We start from the raw sequence: 19896 nt of genomic DNA on the forward strand, positions 1-19896 counted from the left end.
AATCTTACCTTTTGCCTTGTACAATCATACCTTTTGTAATTTAATCTCTCCTACCTTCCACCCTATCACAGACCTTCTCCTTTGTTCTTTCCTCCCCTCCCCCCTGTCCCTTCCTCTGTACTTCCTTAAAATCTGTTACATCTCTAACTTTTTCCAGTTCTGACGAAAGGTCCTCGACCTGAAACGTTAACTCTGTTTCTCTCTCCACAGATGCTGCCTGGCCTGCTGAGTATTTCCAGCATTTTCTGTTTTTATTTATGACTAATTTAACTAGTTTAACGGGACTAATTGTTCTGGATTTTTTTAACAATAACTCCTTAACACAAAATCTAACACTGCAATTTGGCTTTAGGACCGATTGCCCACAGTACAGGAAGTATGAGGGAGGAAACTTCACCAGCAATTTGAGCAACCTCAAGGAATACACCGAGCAGTTAAAGGAGATGGTTACGTTTTACCTGGGATGCAGCTTTTCCTTTGAGAGTGCAGTCCTCGAGGCTGGTGTTCCGATAAGAAATGTTGAACAAGGGTGTAATGTCAGCATGTACAAGGTAGGTTAAAGGTTGCACGTACACTTTCATGCATTTAGACATAAAATTAGCTGGTCCTTGTGCCATTGCTCATGATGCCAGGTAACAGGGGTATGTAGTGGTTTATGTTACTGGTCTAATATTCCAGTCGATCGTGAGTTGAGATCCCACCATGACAGTTTGAGACTTTGAATTCACTTTCAAATCAAAACCTGGTATTGTAGGAACGTGGGTTCCTAACTAAAAGACTGAGTTCTACTCAGGCGATCAAACAAACCGAACTTTAATGAAACAAACAGGCTTTAACAAGAAACTGCAGGATAACATCGAATGTAGGTCTGCTCTCTCTCTCTCTCTCTCTCTCTCTCTCTCGGCTCCACGAGGACTGCCCTTGCAGTCCCGTGGCTGACGTCATCACGTCATCACGTTCTCCCGCCAGTGGGGAATCACGTGATGAACGGCGTGACGTCATCACGTTTTAGCCGCGCTGTTAAAGTAACCACACTCTGTACAGTTAAACAGCATAAATAAAGATACAGACTCAGGCTGTAGCTAACATGTTGTTAAAGGAATTATATACAAACGATCTGAGTCCTTTGGTGGCTCCGCCACAGTATCAGTAAATGTGACCTTGAATCTGTTGGATTGTCGTTAAAAACCCAGCTGGTTCACTAATGTCCTTTAGGGAAGGAAACCTGCCGTCCTTACCCGGTCTGGCCTATATGTGACTCCAGTTCCCACATCAACATTGTTGATTCTTAACTCCCCACTGAAGTGACCTAGCAATACACTCAATTGTATAAAACCACCACACACTGCAGTGGGTGAAGAAGCAGGCCCACCACCACCTTCTCGGCAAGTAGGTAGTTAGAGGGCAATAAAAGCCGGCCTTGCCAGCGACGCCCATAAGAACATAAGAAATAGGAGCAGGAGTCGGCCATTTGGCCCTTCGAGCCTGCTCCGCCATTCAATAAGATCATGGCTGATCTTCTACCTCAACTCCACTTTCTTGCACTATCCCCATTTCCCTTGATTCCCTTAATATTAAAAAAAATCTATCAATCTCTGTCTTGAATATACTCAACGACTGAGCCTCCACAGCCCTCTGGGGTAGAGAATTCCAAAGATTCACCGCCCTCTGAGTGAAGAAATTTCTCCTCATCTCAGTCCCAAATGGCCAACCCCTTATTCTGAGACTGTGACCCCTGGTTCTAGACTCTCCAGCCAGGGGAAACATCCTCCCTGCATCTACCCTGTTAAGCCCTGTAAGAATTTTGTATGTTTCAATGAGATCACCTCTCATTCTTCTAAACTCTGGAGAATATAGGCCTAGACTACTCAATCTCTCCTCATAGGACAATCCCCCCATCCCAGGAATCAGTCTGGTGAACCTTCGTTGCACTCCCTCTATGGCAAGTATATGCTTCCTTAGGTAAGGAGACCAAAACTATACACAATACTCCAGGTGTGGTCTCATAATATATAATATCCCTATATAATTGCAGTAAGATGTCTTTACTCTTATACTCAAATCCTCTTGTAATAAAGGCCAACATACCATTTGCTTTCCTAATTGCTTGCTATACCTGCATGTTAACTTTCAATGATTCGTGTACAAGGACACCCAGGTCCCCCTGAACACCAACATTTCCCAATCTCTCACCATTTAAAAAATACTCTGCTTTTCTATTTTTCCTACCAAAGTGGATAACTTCACATTTCTCCACATTATAATCCATTTGTCATGTTCTTGCCCACTTACTTAGCCTATCTATATCCCCTTGAAGCCTCTTTACATTCCCACCCAGCTTTGTATCATCAGCAAACTTGGATATATTACATTTGGTCCCCTTTCCAAATCATTGATGTAGATTGTGAATAGCTGAGGCCCAAGCACTGATCCTTGTGGTACCCCACTAGTTACAGCTTGCCAACTCAAAAATTACCCGTTTATTCCTATGCTCTGTTTTCTGTCCGTTAACCAATCCTCAATCCATGCTAGTATATTACCCCCAATCCCATGAGCCCTAATTTTGTTTAATAACCTCTTGTGTGGCACCTTATCGAATGCCTTCTGAAAATCCAAATACACCACGTCCACTGGTTCCCCCTTATCGATTCTGCTAGTTACAACCTCAAAAATCTCTAACAGATTCGTAAAACACAATTTCCCTTTCATAAATCCGTGTTGACACTGCCCAATCCTATTATTATTTTCTAAGTGCCCTGTTACCATGTCCTTAATAATCCCTACTACTGATGTCAGGCTAACTGGTCTGTAGTTCCCCATTTTCTCTTTTCCCTCCTTTCTTAATTAGCGGGGTTACATTTGCTACCTTCCAATCCGTGGGAACCATTCAAGAATCTGTGGCATTTTGGAAAATGACAACCAATGCATCCACTATCTCTATAGCCACCTCTTTTAAAACCCTAGGTTGTAGGCCATCAGGTCCAGGGGATTTATCGGCGTTCAGTCCCATTAATTTCTCCAGTACTATTTTTTTACTAATACTAATTTCTTTCAGTTCCTCATTCTCGCTTGAGACCCTTGTTCTCCGCTATTTCCGAGAAGTTTTTTGCATCTTCTTCCGTGAAGACAGATACAAAGTATTTGTTTAATTTCTCTGCCATTTCCTTATTCCCCATTATAATTTCTCCTGTCTCAGCCTGTAAGGGACCCACATTTACTTTTGCTAATCTTTTCCTTTTTACATACCTATCGAAGCTTTTACAGTCTGTTTTACGTCTTTAGCTAGTTTACTCTCATATTCTATTTTCCTTTGCTTTATCAATTTCTTGTCCCTCCTTTGCTGAATTCTAAAATCCTCCCAATCCTCAGGCTTACTGTGCCTTTTCCGCCACCTCCAGTGTGATCCCACCCCCCCCTTTCAGCATTCCGAGGGACCGCTACCACCGCAACACCCTGGTCCACTCCTCTATCACCCCTAACACCCCTTCCCCTTTGCCCGGCACCTTCCCATGCAAGTGCAGGAGGTGCAACACCTGCCCTTTTACCTCCTCCCTTCCCACCATCCAGGGCCCCAAACACTCCTTCCGGGTGAAACAGCGATTTACTTGTACTTCTTACAATTTAATACACTGTATTTGCTGCTCACGATACGGTCTCCTCTACATTGGGGAGACCAAACACAGATTGGGTGACCGCTTTGTGGAACGCCTCCGTTCAGTCCACAAGCGTGACCCCGAGCTTCCGGTCACCTGTCACTTTAATTCACCACTCCACTCCCACTCTGATCTCTCCATCCTCGGCCTCTTACACTGTTCCAATGAAGCTCAACGTAAGCTTGAGGAACAGCACCTCATCTTTCAATTAGGCACTTTACAGTCTTCTGGACTTAACATCGAGTTCAACAATTTCAGACGATAAATTGGCCCCTGTATTTCTTTATTTATTTTTCTCTCTCTTGTTTCCTCACATGGTAGCTGTTAATGTTGCTGCCATCGTCATTCACACATCATCTAGAACCATCTTTTGTTTCTTAACTTGTCCCATTACCTCTCCTTTTGCCTTGCACCATCATCCCTTTCGTCATTCCATCTCTCCTGCCTTCCATCCTATCACAGATCTTCCTTTTGATCTTTGCTCCTCTCCTCCCTAACCTTTTCCAGTTCTGACAAAGGGTTCGACCCGAAACATTGACTCTGTTTCTCTCTCCTCGATGCTGCCTGACTTGCTGAGTGTTTCCAGCACTTTCTGTTGTTACCTCAGGCTTACTATTCTTTTTGACAACATTATAAGCCTCTTCCTTTGATCTGATACTATCTTTAACTTCTCTTGTTAGCCACGGTTGGACCACTTTTACTGTGGAGGCTTTGTGCCTTAAAGGAATGTATATTTGTTGTAAATTATGTATTAATTCTTTAAATGCTAGCCATTGCTTGTCTACCATCATACCTTTTAATGTAGTTTCCCAATCTACCTTAGCCAACTCACCCCTCATATCTACATAGTTTGATTTGTTTAGATTTAAGACCATAGTTTCGGATTTAACTAAATCACTTTCAAACTCAATATAAAATTCTATCATATTATGATCACTCTTCCCTAAAGGTCCCTTTACTACAAGGTTATGAATTAATCCTTTCTCATTGCACAATACTAGATCTAAAATAGCCTATTCCCTAGTTGGTTCCTCAACATACTGATCTAGAAAACTATCTTGCATACATTCCATGAATTCGTCCTCCACACTATTACTGCAAATTTGGTTTGCCCAGTCTATATGTAGATTAAAGTCCCCTATGATTACTGTATTACCCTTGTTACATGCACCTCTAATTTCCTGATTTATACTCTGCTCTACATTACAACTACTGTTTGGGGGCCTATAAACAACTCCCACCAATGATTTCTGCCCCTTGCTGTTTCTTAGCTCCATCCAAACTGATTCTACTTCTTGATTTTCAGAGCTAAGATCCTTTCTCTCTACTGTCTTTATCCCATCCTTTATTATCAGGGCTACCCCCCCCCCTCCTTTGCCATTTTGCCTATCTCTTCTAAAAGTTAAGTATCCTGGAATATTTAGTTCCAACTTTGGCCACTTTGCAACCACGTCTCCGTTATGGCTATTAGATCAAACCTGTTAATTTCTATCCGCGCTATTAATTCATCTATTTTGTTGCGAATGCTTTGCGCATTCAGATATAGTGTCTTTAGCTTTGACTTATTTCTATTTTTCCCTGATGCCTTATTACCTTTGTTACTCTCTCTGTCCCTTCCTGACCCACTCTGCTTATTTTTACCCAAATCTCTACTCTGCTCTTGAGCCTTGATATTTTTCTCGCTGCTTTTAAATTGACTCTTTCCTGATTCCTCCCACCCCACTTTCATTAGTTTAAAGCTCTGTCTATCTCGAGAATGAAGAAAAGAAAGCAGTCACAGCCAATCTCCTCAACTGATGTCCACACTTGTCTCTTAACTGTCCTCTGAAGTGGGTTGTATCAAACGGCCGCACAGTGTCCACCACTAAATAAAGACACATGCTGAAGCGATGCCGACTGGAGGCAAGCAGGTCTCGCTCCATCGACTCAGGGGACCCAGGATGTAGTGATGGAGGAGCCTCAGCCCCTGACCTTGTCTAACAGGTACGAGGCACTTGCTACCTGTATGGATGAAGAAAAGGACTGCAGGGAGAATGGGCAAACTGACCACGGCACCATGGTACAGGGGGCCATCCAAATGGGGGGGGAGGAAGGAATGTGATAGTGGTAGGGGACAGTATAGTCAGGGGGATAGATACTGTTCTCTGCAGCCTCGAAAGCGAGTTCCGAAGGTTGAGTTGCCTGCCAAGGTTAAGGATATCTCCTTGAGGCTGGAGAAGAACTTGGAGTAGGAGGGGAAGGATCCTCTACGGGAAACGTGATCCAGCCATGGCTAACTAAAGAAGTTAAGGATAGCATTAAATTGAAAGAAGAAGTTTATAATGTTGCAAAGAATAGTAGTAAGCCTGAGGATTGGGAGAGTTTCAGAAAACAGCAAAGGATGACCAAAAAATTGATAAAAAGGGAAAAAATAGAATATGAGAGGATACTAGCAAGACATATAAAAACAGATTGTAAGAGTTTCTACAAATATGTCAAAAGGAAAAGGGTAGCAAAAGTAAATGTTGGTCCCTTAGAGGCTGAGACAGGAGAAATTATTATGGGGAATAAGGAAATGGCAGAAGCGTTAAACAAATATTTTACATAAGAACATAAGAACATAAGAACATAAGAAATAGGAGCAGGAGTAGGCCAATCGGCCCCTCGAGCCTGCTCCACCATTCAATAAGATCATGGCTGATCTGATCCTAACTGCCAATCCACTATCACAGAACCATCTCCTGCATCTAACAGAATTAGACACACGAAATAGGAGCAGGATCAGGCTACACGGCCCCTGGGCCCGCTCCGCTACCCACAGGGCCATGACCGATCTGAACCTAGACTCATGTCCAAATTCCTGCCCGCTCCCCGTAACCCTTAATTCCCTTTACTTCTAGGAAACTGTCTATTTCTGTTTTAAATTTATGTAATGATGTAGCTTCTACAGTTTTTTGGGGCAGCATATTCCATGGACCTACCACCCTCTGAGTGAAGTAGTTCCTCCTCATCTCAGTTTTGAAAGAGCAGCCCCTTATTCTAAGACTATGCCCCCTAGTTCTAGTTTCACCCATCATCGGGAACATCTTCCCTGCATCCACCCGATCCAACCCCTTCACAATCTTATATGTTTCAATAAGATCGCCTCTCATTCTTCTGAACTCCAACGAGTAGAGTCCCAATCTACTCAACCTCTCCTCATATGTCCATCCCCTCATCCCCGGGATTAACCGAGTGAACCTTCTTTGTACTGACTCGAGAGCAAGTATGTCTTTTCTTAAGTATGGACACCAAAACTGTACGCAGTATTCCAGGTGCGGTCTCACCAATACCTTGTACAACTGAAGCAATACCTCCCTATTTTTATATTCTATCCCCCTATTGTATCTGTCTTCACAGTAGAAGACACAAAAAGCATACCAAAAATGGTGGGGAACTAAGGGTCTAATGAGGGTGAGGAACTTAACGTAATTAATATAAGTAGAGAAACTGTACTAGAGAAACTAATGGGACTAAAAGCCGACAAATCCCCTGGACCTGACAGCCTACATCCTAGGGTTCTAAAAGAGGTGGCTGCAGAGATAGTGGAGGCATTGGTTTTGATCTTCCAAAATTCCCTAGATTCTGGAACGGTCCCAGCAGATTGGAAGGTAGCAAATGTAACACCGCGATTCAAGAAAGAAGGGAGAGAGAAATCAGGGAATTACAGGCCAGTTAGCCTGACATCAGTCATCGGGAAAATGCTGGAATCCATTGTTAAGGAAGTGGTACAGTATCAGGGCACTTAGAAAATCATAATTAAGAGGGGGAAAATAGAGTATGAGAGTAAGATTTCAGGGAACATAAAAACTGACTGTAAAAGCTTTGATAGATATGTGAAGAGAAAAAGATTGGTGAAGTCAAGTGTAGGTCCCTTGCAGTCAGAATCAGGGAATTTATAATGGGGAACAAAGAAATGGCAGACCAATTAAATACATACTTTGGTTCTGTCTTCACAAAGGAGGACACAAATAACCTCCCAGTGATGTCGGGAAACATAGGGTCTAATGAAAGGGAGGAACTGATAGAAATCAGTATTTGTAGAGAAATGGTGTTAGAGAAATTGACGGGATTGAAGGCCGATAAATCCCCAGGGCCTGATAATCTATATCCTAGGATACTTAAGGAAGTGGCCCTAGAAATAATAGATGCATTACTGGTCATCTTCCAAAATTCGATAGACTCTGGAACAGTACCCATGGATTGGAGGGTAGCTAATGTTACCCCACTGTTCAAAAAAGGTGGTAGAGAGAAAATGGGGAATTACAGACCGGTAAGCCTGACATCGATAGTGGGGAAAATGCTACAGTCCATTATAAAAGATGTAATAGCAGAGCACTTGGAAAACAGTGACCGGATCGGACAAAGTCAACATGGATTTACAAAAGGTAAATCGTGGTTGACTAATCTACTGGAATTTTTTGAGGATGTAACTGGTAAAATAGATAAGGGAGAACCAGTGGATGTGGTGTATTTGGACTTTCAAAAGGCTTTCGATAAGGTCCCGCATAAGAGATTAGCGTGTAAAGTTAAGGCACATGGGATTGGGGGCAAGGTATTGACTTGGATAGAAAACTGGTTGGCAGGCAGAAAGCAAAGAGTTGGAATAAACGACTCTTTTTCCAAGTGGCAGGCAGTGACTAGTGGGGTACCGCAGGGATCGGTCCTTGGACCCCAGCTATTCACAATATATATATATGATCTGGACGAGGGAACTAGATGTAATATCTCCAAGTTTGCAGACGACACAAAGCTGGGTGGGCGTGTGTGCTGTGAGGAGGATGCCGAGAAACTCCAGTATGATTTGGACAGGTTGGGTGATTGGGCAGAAGCATGGCAGATGCAATATAACGTGGATAAATGCGAGGTTATCCACTTTGGTGTCAAAAACAAGAAGGCAGATTATTATCTGAATGGCAATAGGTTGGGAGAAGGAGAAGTGCAACGACACCTGGGCGTCCTTGTGCACCAGTCGCTGAAGGTAAGCATGCGGGTGCAGCAGGCGGTTAAGAAGGCAAATGGTATGTTGGCCTTCGTAGTGAGAGGTTTCGGGTACAGGAACAAGGATGTCTTGCTGCAGTTGTACAGGGCCTTGGTGAGACCACACCTTGAGTATTGTGTGCAGTTTTGGTCACCTTATCTGCGGAAGGATGTTCTTGACATGGAGGGAGTGCAGCGAAGATTCACCAGGCTAATACCTGGGATGGCAGGAATGACGTATGAGGAGAGATTGGGTCGATTGGGTTTGTACTCGCTGGAGTTTAGAAGAATGAGAAGGGATCTCATTGAAACTTATAAAATTCTAACAGGACTAGACAGACTAGATGCAGGAAGGATGTTCCCGATGGTCGGGGAGTCCAGAACCAGGGGTCACAGTCTAAGGATAAGGGGTAAGCCATTTAGGACAGAGATGAGGAGGAATTTCTTCACCCAGAGAGTGGTGAACCTGTGGAATTCTCTACCACAGAAGGCAGTAGAGGCCAATTCATTAAATATATTCAAGAAGGAGTTGGATATATTTCATAAGGCAAAAGGGATCAAGGGATATGGGGAGAAAGCAGGGACAGGGTACTGAATTTGGATGATCAGCCATGATCGCATTGAATGGCGGAGCAGGCTCGAGGGGCCAAATGGCCTACTCCTGCTCCTATCTTCTATGTTTCTATAACATGACTAGGCAGAGTCAACATGGTTTCATGAAAAGGAAATCGTGTTTGAAAATTTTACCGAGTGTAATGTATCCATGTTTGCTGATGATACAAAGCTAGGTGGGACAGTAAGCTATGAGGAGAACACAGAGTCTGCAAAGTGATATAGATAGACTGAGTGAGTGGGCAGTAAGGTGGCAGATGGAGTATAATGTAGGGAAATGTGAGGTTATTCACTTTGGTAGGAAGAATAGAAAAGCAAAATATTTTTTAAATGGTGAGAAACTTTTAAATGTTGGTGTTCAGAGAGATTTGGGTGTCCTTGTGCAAGAAACACAGAAAGCTAGCATGCAGGTACATCAAGCAATAAGGAAAGCAATTGGCATGTTGGCCTTTATTGCAAGGGGGTTGGAGTATAAGAGTGAGGAAGTCTTGCTACAATTATACAGGGCCTTGGTGAGACCACACCTGGAGTACTGGGCACAGTTTTGGTCTCCTTATCTAAGGAGGCAGTGCTACAAAGGTTCACTAGATTGATTCCTGGGATGAGAGAGCTGTCCTATGATGAGAGATAGTGTAGAATAGGCCTATACTCTCTGGAGCTTCGAAGGATGAGAGCTGATCTCATTGAAACATACAAGATTCTGAGGGGGATTGACAGGGTAGATGATGAGATTGTTTCCCCTGGCTGGAGTGTCTAGAACTTGGGGGCATAGTCTCAGGATAAGGGGTCGGCCATTTAAGACTGAGATGAGGAGGAATTTCTTCACTCAGAGGGTTGTGAATCTTTGGAATTCTCTGCCCCAGAGGGCTGTGAATGCTGAGTCTTTGAGTATATTCAAAGCTGAGATAGGTAGATTTTTGGACTATAGGGGAATCAAGGGATATGGAGATCGGGCGGAAAAGTGGAGTTGAGGTCGATGATCAGCCATGATCTTATTGAATGGCGAAGCAGGCTCGAGGGGCCATATGGCCTATTCCTGCTCCTATTTCTTATGTTCTTATGACTCCGCTCGTGGGTGTGAACCACCCCCACCTCCATGTAGCCGACTGCAACTTTTTTGTTGACCTGGAGCTTGGCCATCGGCACGGCAACCGCTGTCTGTGTTCTGCTCAGTGCGCCAGCGCATTTCCCGTCACGATGCGTCGGACCGGCTCAGCATTAAATTACTGGGCTTCGGCCAGTCGGGCAAGAGGAATAGTAGACCTCTGATTTCAGCTGCCGCTGAGACCGGGCTGGGTGGCTGTGTGAATGCGGGAGAGCGGTTGCACCTAGGTCAGTTTGGCGTTGCTCACCTGGGTTCAATTATAGTCCAGTATTGGTCCAGTAACATAAACCACTACGCTACCGTACCCCTGTTATCTGGCATCATGAGCAAACCCACGTGGACCAGCCAATTTTATGTCTAAATGTGTGCACAATGCCTGCAAACCATATGCTGATTTTTTTTTTTATCGACAGCTTTGTGGCAAAATCTTCTTATCTTCTTTCCATTTCTTTCCCCTCCTCCCAGACGTCTATTCCATGTATCGAGGTTGGCAGTTTCCAGTGTAACATGGTGGTCACTATGCGACCCATCCCCATAGACAAGCTTGATGCAACTGTTCAAATAACCCATCGCATGGAGGATGCCCATGGTGCACCTGTACACATTGGTCATCCAGGTAACTTTACCTTAAGGCTCTTATAAAGAATGCACAAGGGGGGTTGATTTTCCTGTTCTTGCTTCTGGGACCAGCACATAGGAACAGGAGGAGGCCATTCAGCCCCTTGAGCCTGTTCCGCCATTCAGTTAGATCCTGGCTGCTCTGTATCTTAACTCCATCTGCCTGACTTGACTCCATATTCTTTTAGACTCTTGGCTATCAAAGATCTCAGATTTAAAATTATTAATTGAGCGAGCATCTGCTGCTTTTTGTGGGAGAGAGTTCCACATTTCTACCACCCTTTGCGTTAAGAAGTGTTTCCTAACTTCTCTCCTGAATGGCCTGGCACTGATTTTAAGATTATGTCATCTTGTCCTAGAGTCCCCAACCAGCAGAAAAAGTTTCTCTCTAACTACCTTATCAATTCCTTTCAAAATCCTAAAAACCGCAATCGAATCACCCCTTCACCTTCTATATTCCAGGGAATACAAGCCTAGTTTATGTAATCGCTCCTCATAATCTAACCCCTTGAGCCCTGGTAACATTCTGGTGAACCTACGCTGCCCTCCCTCCAAGGCCAATATACCCTTTCTAAGGTGCGGTGCCCAGAACTGTACACAGTGCTCCAGATGTGGTCTAACCAGGGCTTTGTATAGCTGTAGCGAAACGTCCTCCCCTTTATATTCTAGCCCTCTAGTTGTAACGGCTAACATTCCATTCGCCTTTTGGATTAATTTTTGTCATAAAAACAGAAAATGCTGGACATACTCAGCTGGTCAGGCAGCATCTGTAGAGAGAGAAACAGGTTCATTTTTGTACCTGACCATCACATTTTAGTGATCTGTGCACATGAAATCCCTAAATCTCTTTGGTACTCCAGATGCGATCTAACCATAGAGTAAAATCGCGTGGAGATAATGGCACGCCCATAAAGGAGCCCTCCCCCCCTCTGTGGGACCTCTGTTTGATCATGAATTCTACCTCGCCCACGGTATCTGTTGTGTATGTAACCGTTCTACCTTTAAGAGAACTATTGTATGTAACCGTCCACCTTTAAGAGAACTATTTTAGGTGTTGCACTACTTTATTTTGGCTGCTGTATACTGTAATACCGGTGGTGACCACACCGGTATATAAGTGCTGTGTAATGAGTGATTGGGCAGATTCGCCCTGACCTTCGAATAGTAAAGTCCTGTTAAAGTTTACTCTTGTAGTCTGTGTATTAATTCGCTATACAACACACAGACTTTACAGTGGCGACGAGTTCGATCTTACCCTGCAGCAGCGATACATCCGAAGCAGTTAACAAGCGTCGAGAAGAGGCATCCGCCCTCGCCGTTCTGCTGCGAGAAGACTCGAGTCTGCAGAGCAAGGAAGAAGGAAGAATTCTGACACGAGGCCTTCCATCAGCAACAGGCAGTGATCGTCCCTTCTGTCACGGTAGTGAGTGAGCCGATCAGCCACGAGAAGCAAGTCAGCCACGTTGACTGTGAGTAGGGGGAAAAATAAAAAAGAAACGGAGGATAAGGGCGGTGAACTCGACCACGGCCAGGGGAAAGGAGCCGGACAGAAGTCGGGGCCAGAGGCGCTGAGACTGGGGCAGCGTAGGGCACGGCAGCCGCGGTGCAGGGAACGCAGCCGGTGTGAGAGACCGGACTACAAGCGGGAACGCAGCGGGTAAAAGGCCGGGCATCTACCGAGGCCGCGAGGCGCTGTGACCGGGATCATAAGGCGCGGAGGCAATAAATAAATAAATAAACCGCGAGGGACTCGGCCGCAGCCGGGGGAGGAAAGGACCGGACTGCGGGAGGTCTGGGAGAGCCGAGCGAGCGGGAGAGACGGAGCCCGAGAGAGAGAGCGAGCGAGACCGTGCCGGCGAGCGGGAGAGACAGAGCCCGAGCGAGGGGGGAGCGGGGCCGAACGAGGTTCCGGCCAGCGGCTTACACCGGCTGCCGTGAAGGACCGGGAGCTGGAGCTGTCCGACGCCAACTGGTTGTCCCCAGCGCCGGTTGCCCCTGCCGAAAAAGGGAACGCGATCGGCTGTTCTCGTGCGCGCTTCAGAATAAACTGAAGCCGGCGCGCAGGCTGCAAACCCCGTAAACCAGCGGTCGTCGTCCGAGGGCAAAGCTTACCCCTCCCACCAGAGGAAGAAACGCGGGAAGCCGCCAGTTAGGCGGGGAAGAAGACAAGCGCGAAACCGCCATCTTGAAAGTGGGCGGGGAAGAAGATCAGCGCGGGAAACCGCCATTTTAGAAAAAAAAAAAGTTAAAGGAAAACTTCGTTGTTGTTTCTTAGAAAGATTGTGAAGATGCCTAAGCGTGGTAACATCAACGATTTCGATTCCGATGTGGAAGATTGGGCCACGTATGTAGAACGCATCGAGATATATTGTGAGGCCAATAAAATAGAAGATGATGATAAAGCTATAACCTTACTAAACTCAATGGGGGCGAAGACATACGGGCTATTGAAGCATCTTCTATCACCGGCTAAACCGGCGGATCAGACGTTCGCTAATATTGTTGCTGTCCTGAAGGATCATTTGAACCCCACACCACTGATGTTGGCGGAACGATTCAAATTTTATGCGAGAACGCAACGGAAAGAGGAAAGCAACGCGGAATATTTGGTTGAACTACGTAGACTAGCGAAATACTGTCAGTTTGGGGAAAATCTGACAGAGGCATTGAGAGACAAGTTCATGTGCGGGTTGTCGAAGGAAGGAACACAAAAGCGACTGCTTGAAGAGAACGATCTTACACTTGATAAGGCTGTCCTTATTGCAGCATCGCACGAAGCCGCAGCGAGAGGCACGGCGGAAATGCAGCTGAAGGCAGCGGTACTCAGCGTGGATCAAATGACTTCGGGTACAACGAAATGTTATCGTTGTGGGAAGACAACACACGACCAGAACCAATGCTGGTTTAAAAACCAGGAATGTAGAAAATGTGGCAAGGTTGGTCACATAGCTAAAGTATGCCGGTCAGGAAAGAAAACCAGCAACAAAAAAAAGTCACCGCAGGAAAAGCACAGCAAGGTACACAAGGTGACTGAGAAGAGTTCAGATGAACAGAATTCGGATTCAGACTCCAACAGCCAAGAACTGGATAGTCTGAGAATTCACAATGCGAGTAAGGAAGTTGACCTACAAATTATCTGGGTCACACTCAAAATAGCCGGAGTCCAAGTGAAAATGGAATTGGACACAGGATCAGCCCTAACAGTCATAAACCGAAAGGACTACAAGAGGCTATTCTCACATATTCCCTTGCGAGATACCAAGATTGTATTGCAGACATACACGGGGCAAAGAGTATACCCCATCGGAAAGATAAAAGTCAAGGTGAGAGACAAGGGCAAAGAACACCAAGGAATGGACTTATATGTACTGCCTGAGGGGGGTCCACCACTTCTGGGACGGGAGTGGATCAGGAAAATAAATATGGACTGGCACTTCCTAAAAACCATAAAGAGTGAGAACTCGGTGAAGATAATCAGCCCAGACTCTGGAACTGATGATGGTAAGACCAACCCATGTGCAAAAGACAAGGCTAAAATGGACTTGCAGACTAATGTTGGAAAAACGAAGGAGTGCATAAATGCTTATGCTTTAGAGGAGAACAAAGTTTCAGAACAGAATTCCACTGAGCAACAACAACATAGTTTGACAGAGAATTCTGAGTCTGTCCAGCCTACAGACATGCACACTTCTGAGGGACACCGGGCTCGAACTCAACTCCAATTCAAACTACAACAACAATTAGAACAAATGATTCACCGTCTTGAGCAAGAGATGAATGCAACGAAAAAGTTCTTTGATACAGAGTGGGAGAATCTGGAAAGACAACAGAAGCAGCTGATGGAGAAAATGGAGCAGGAGCACACAAACCGTCTGCGCGAGGAGGCCAAACGAATCAAAGCTGATTCGGGTTCTGAAGGGGCGTGCCCTAATCTGGTGGAGCAAGGTGTTCAGCAACCGAAGGCGCTTGTTAGCAGGTTGCAGGCAGAAAAGGCTGATTTGGTTGCCATGAATTCCGAGCTCCTACTGAAGTTGGGTGCAGCACCACCGAACGATTCATTTGTTGAAATTCGAATGGTGGAGGCTGCAGATGATGGAGAATTAGAAGCAGCAAAGGGACCCCAGTGCAAGGTTACCAACAGCCCTGTAGCCTATCCGTCAAAAACACAGGATGACGATACTGGGAAACGTCTGATGTCAGAAGGGTTAACGGTCAGTCAACTCCTTCATATGCTGAGGGACAAGACTCTGAAATGGGAAAAACTTGAACACGAGCTTCAATCTTCAAAGGAAAGGGTTTCGGAGCTCTCAAAAGTTATTGAAATAGCTGAGGTGACAACACAGACTGAGAAGACTGCAGCAGAGCAGCCCGTGGATGCCAAAAGTACGCTGACTCACGTCAATGTAGAACAACAGAAGGCTGAAACAGCTGCTCCAGTAGAGGGATTGAATAGTCCGATCAATCAATCTCCGAATGAAGTTGAAGTATTGAAATCACAAATGAGGTCATTAGTAAAAGACTTGCAGAAAGCCCAGAAAAAGCTGGATGAAGCTGAACACATGAAGAAGTCTCTTCAGGAAAAATGTCTGGATTTGGAACAAAAGCTGGCTAACGTCCAGCTGGGTATGGAGGAAATAGAAGACCCTCTCGCTGGCCTAGCTCAGGACGACACCGAATATTACCATGACCTGTTGGACGACACCGAATATTACGATGACCTGTTCTGCCCAGCTTGTGATGAAAACTCCCAAAGTGCAGAAACCATGAAGAATCACAAAAAGTCTAAGGAACACCGGGAGATGGTGGCGCTACTACGGAAAAAGGAGGAAGAGAAGGAGGAAATGTGCATGCAGCTGGCAGCTGACAGTGGAGCCCAGAGAGTCTTCAAGAAGCAGAAAAGGAAAAGTCGAAGCAGAAGATGACCATCTGAACCATTATCACCTGCCAGATCACACACGTGGTCCCTCCGAACGGAGCCAAATCAGTTCGGAAGTAGAAAAACTTTCCAAGGTACTCAAGCTTTTAGAAGTCAGCAATGCTGGTTCAGAAGTGACGGAAGTTCAAGCTGTTAAGTCCATTGAAGGACTATTGGATGAGTCACTCCAGCAACGTGAACCGACTACACCACAGGGAACTGTTACAACACCGAGGCGTTGTCCGGACCGAGTCAGGAAGCACAGGAGACGCCTCCACAGAGACTGAATCTGTGAACTGTTTCCGCAGAGACTGAATCTGTGAACTGTTTTCCCGCAGAGACTGAATCTGTGAACTGTTTTCCGCAGAGACTACATCTGTGAACTGTTTTACATGAAGTTGGATATATGTTATGTTTAATGGGGAATAAGTATGTTGTAAGCTAAAAAGGGAGGATTGTTGTGTATGTAACCGTTCTACCTTTAAGAGAACTATTGTATGTAACCGTCCACCTTTAAGAGAACTATTTTAGGTGTTGCACTACTTTATTTTGGCTGCTGTATACTGTAATACCGGTGGTGACCACACCGGTATATAAGTGCTGTGTAATGAGTGATTGGGCAGATTCGCCCTGACCTTCGAATAGTAAAGTCCTGTTAAAGTTTACTCTTGTAGTCTGTGTATTAATTCGCTATACAACACACAGACTTTACAGTATCTCCTGAGGAAAGGGTTTGCAGAGTCCCCGCAATAGATCACATTTTGAGGTTGTCCTACCAGTCGCAGAGTGAGAAGGTAAAAACTAAGCAAGGTCCATGAAGGGGGAAGAACCAATATTTGTATTCCTCCTGGGCATTGTTGTTTTGGCGGATTTTAAATGTTTTTCCAATAAGCCACCAGCGTAGGAATTAAAACAAGTTCACTTTTGCCACCCTCAGGATCAATCGGAATTGAAGACTTGTCCAACCCAGATTTCGGGGACGCAGTTGAAGCACATCCTGGTGACACCCCAGTCTTCTGGGCATGCGGAGTCACTGGAGCAGAGGCTGTTCGCAGTTGCAGTAAGATACAGTGATAGCAGACTCGAGCAGTTGTGTAAAGTAATCCTAAACTACTAAAGTTCTAATTTTACTTAAAAAATGTAACACTTGATCGATGCTCACTTATTGGACTTTTCTTTCTTCTATTTTCTCTGTTCATTTTAATTTAAATTTTTACCCTTTTTTCGCCAAATTTATAAAGAGAATGGGGGAGCCTGACGCAGATGATTTTAATGTCCCTCAGTGGAGGGCTTGATAGATTACGTGCTTACATGCAAGAGATCGTACGTAATACATCAGGGACCCTCATCGATGGAGCAGTAACATACACATATTTTGTAAATATCAATATGAAATTGATTCCACCCTTCCCTTTTAAATTATTAAATTAAATAGCTCTTAACTGGTCCAATTCCTCTTACTTTCAGAATCCCCTCTGGCTTTCACCCACGCTCCTGGCTGCATGTTCATTACTGACCTGAGGAGTGAGCGGGAGGTGACCAGTGACTGCACTGCGGATGCAGAAACCCCACGTGTTTTCTGCATTTCTCAGAACCCGCCCCACTATAGCGTTGCCTCGGTCACCGCAGTTGAGAAAATCAAGGCGCTGGATACTCTGATTCAGCAAGATCCAGGTAAGAAAAGAATGCGAATCACAACACTAAACGATAGTGGGGTTCAGAGTTAAAATGCACTTAAGTAACACTTAAGTAACAGGAAATGGTGTGGAATTAGCGTGGGGGCTGGGCGATGAGGGGGGCAGGAATTTCCGCCTTCCGATTTCTGTAGCTATCTGGCTTCATTGATAGATTCCAACCCCCCCCCACTCCCCATTATTTTAATGGCAGTGTGGGTCAGAGAGGTCATGACCCCTTCCCCCTCTCCTCAATCATTTTTAGATTGGCCAACTTGCCGTTGGAGGACCACCTTTACTGCAGTCCCAGGAACCTCTGTCACCCGCCTTCGGTCCCCAGGTTTGGCCTGGTGAGTCTGTGCAGTTTCCCGGCTTGGCCTTTGGACCAAGTAATTCCCCAGTTCCCAGCTCGGTCCCCTGCCTGCCAAGATGGCGCAATCTCGAGTTCGACTCAAAGGATCGAATGGCCTACTCCTGCTCCTATTTCTTATGCTCTTATGTTCTTATGATTCCGCACCTGCCCCCCTTCCCTAGACTTGCTGAGGACATTTGCACTTCACAACAGTCCTGGCTGAGATGGGCTAACGCAATCGGGCTGAAACCAGGACCTTCCTAATCCATACAACAACAACAACTTGCACTTATATAGCACCTTTAACATAATAAAACGTTCGAAGGAGCATTATCAAACTAAATTTAATACCGAGCCACATTAAGAGATATTAGGACAGGTGACCAAAAGTTTGGTCAAAGAGGCAGGTTTTAAAGAGCGCCTTAAAGGAGGAGGGTAGAGAGGCGGAGAGGTTTAGGGAGGGAATTCCAGAGCTTGGGGCCCAGGCAGCTGAAAGCACGGCCACCAATGGTGGAGCGATGAAAATCGGGGATGCTGAAGAGGCCAGAATTGGAGGAGCGCAGAGCTCTCGGAGCGTTGTAGGGCCGGAGGAGGTTGCAGAGGTAGGCTGTGGCTTTCCCCGCTGGGTCAACAGGGGGGCTTGGCAGAGAGTCTTTAATAGAAAGCCTATCGCCACAAGAAGTGCCTGTGACACAAGATTCTTGTCTGCAACTAATTTACCATAAGTGAGACCAAGATGACTCCTTATCCTACTGTTAGTAACGCTGAATGGTTTGTGTGTGGTTTCCATTGTCCCCCAAACCGGGACCCAAAATAAACCCCATTACTGTGAACAACCTGTATGGTGCTCGCCCATTATCAACCTGCAATAGCAATTGGGTCTTGTTCCGATTGCTATTTTATTCAGAACTTGTACAATTGGACTGAACGTCTTAGAACGCAATTGAACCGGTTGGAATTAAGTCTTAATGAAACGTGTTTCTGTCCCGGACAGGCGACCGAGGTATCAAGCATTTGTTGACCGAAGAGCAGCTGCTGAAAGCCTCCCTCTCGCTGTCACACGCAAAATCTGTGCTCATAACCACTGGATTTCCAACCCACTTCAATCACCAGCCCCCAGAGGAGACGGATGGTCCTCCAGGAGCTATTGCCATGGCAGCTATGTTGCAGGCCCTGAAGAAAAGGGTCGTCATAGTAACAGATCAAAGAGCCTTAGAGATGTACAAGAAGATTATTGAAGAAGCTGTTGAGCAAGGTGGGGGTTTTTTTTCATTTAAAAAATGCGGCTTGATCTGGCAGCAAGTGAAGATTAATGGTTCGCCGTGGGTTTTACCACAACCAATTCCTTTTGAATGAAAGTTTCCTTTTCTTTATTAATCCCTCCATTGGGCCCAGCTCATCTAACTGTAAAGAAGCCATACTGGCAAATGCACCGAATGGTCTCAGCTAGTGACTGTGCTCCACACCCCCGCCCCCCCCCCCCACACCCCACCGACCAGCTTTCTCCCACCATCTCTCCTAAAGATACTGAGTTATGGCAGGGTACAGCTCCACAGAGAGCATGTGGAACCTCCGATGCTTTACCCGTTCTTCATGCACAAGCCTGTGACCGAGAATAGTGGCAGGCCAGTCAATCTATGAGGGACGTTGTAGACCGTCCCCATCATGGGACATCCACACACTTAGTAGCAGAGCTGACTGGACAGTAATAAGGTGAGGGAAGGATCCCAGCCTGAGTACTGGGGACAGATGTAGCACCCACCGTGCAGCTGAGATAGTCTAACTCAACTCAGCATAGTTGGAGTTGGGGGGTGCAGGGAAGAAGCCTGGGACTTTCTTGGCTTTTGTGGCTATGTACACAGGCGCCCTTATCAAGCCCGATGCGTAATAACCAACCAAAGTTGCCCAATGGATGTGAGGTTTGAGTGGTAGACAGCCTTGAGGCTTGAAATCATGACCTCCTTGAACTG

The 19896-nt window shown here is 45.5% G+C and overlaps 1 protein-coding gene across 2 annotated transcripts in view; it reads left to right on the forward strand.

Moving 5' to 3' along the window:
* Positions 1-242: 242 nt before the first annotated feature.
* Positions 243-19896, forward strand: part of LOC147081898 (D-glutamate cyclase, mitochondrial-like) — a 46743-nt gene continuing 27089 nt past the window's right edge. For both annotated transcript variants that reach the window (XM_085980600.1, XM_085980601.1), the window contains exons 1-5: positions 243-551; positions 10834-10984; positions 16839-16961; positions 17369-17575; positions 18921-19181. In XM_085980600.1, the coding sequence (XP_085836726.1) occupies positions 258-551; positions 10834-10984; positions 16839-16961; positions 17369-17575; positions 18921-19181 (1036 nt within the window). In that variant the 5' untranslated portion in view covers positions 243-257. The remainder of the gene's footprint in view (positions 552-10833; positions 10985-16838; positions 16962-17368; positions 17576-18920; positions 19182-19896) is intronic.

Source organism: Somniosus microcephalus, unplaced genomic scaffold (genome assembly GCF_052327205.1).
Source record: "Somniosus microcephalus isolate GS21.2 unplaced genomic scaffold, FLI_Smic_1.0 scaffold308, whole genome shotgun sequence".
NCBI classification, from domain to species: domain Eukaryota; kingdom Metazoa; phylum Chordata; class Chondrichthyes; order Squaliformes; family Somniosidae; genus Somniosus; species Somniosus microcephalus.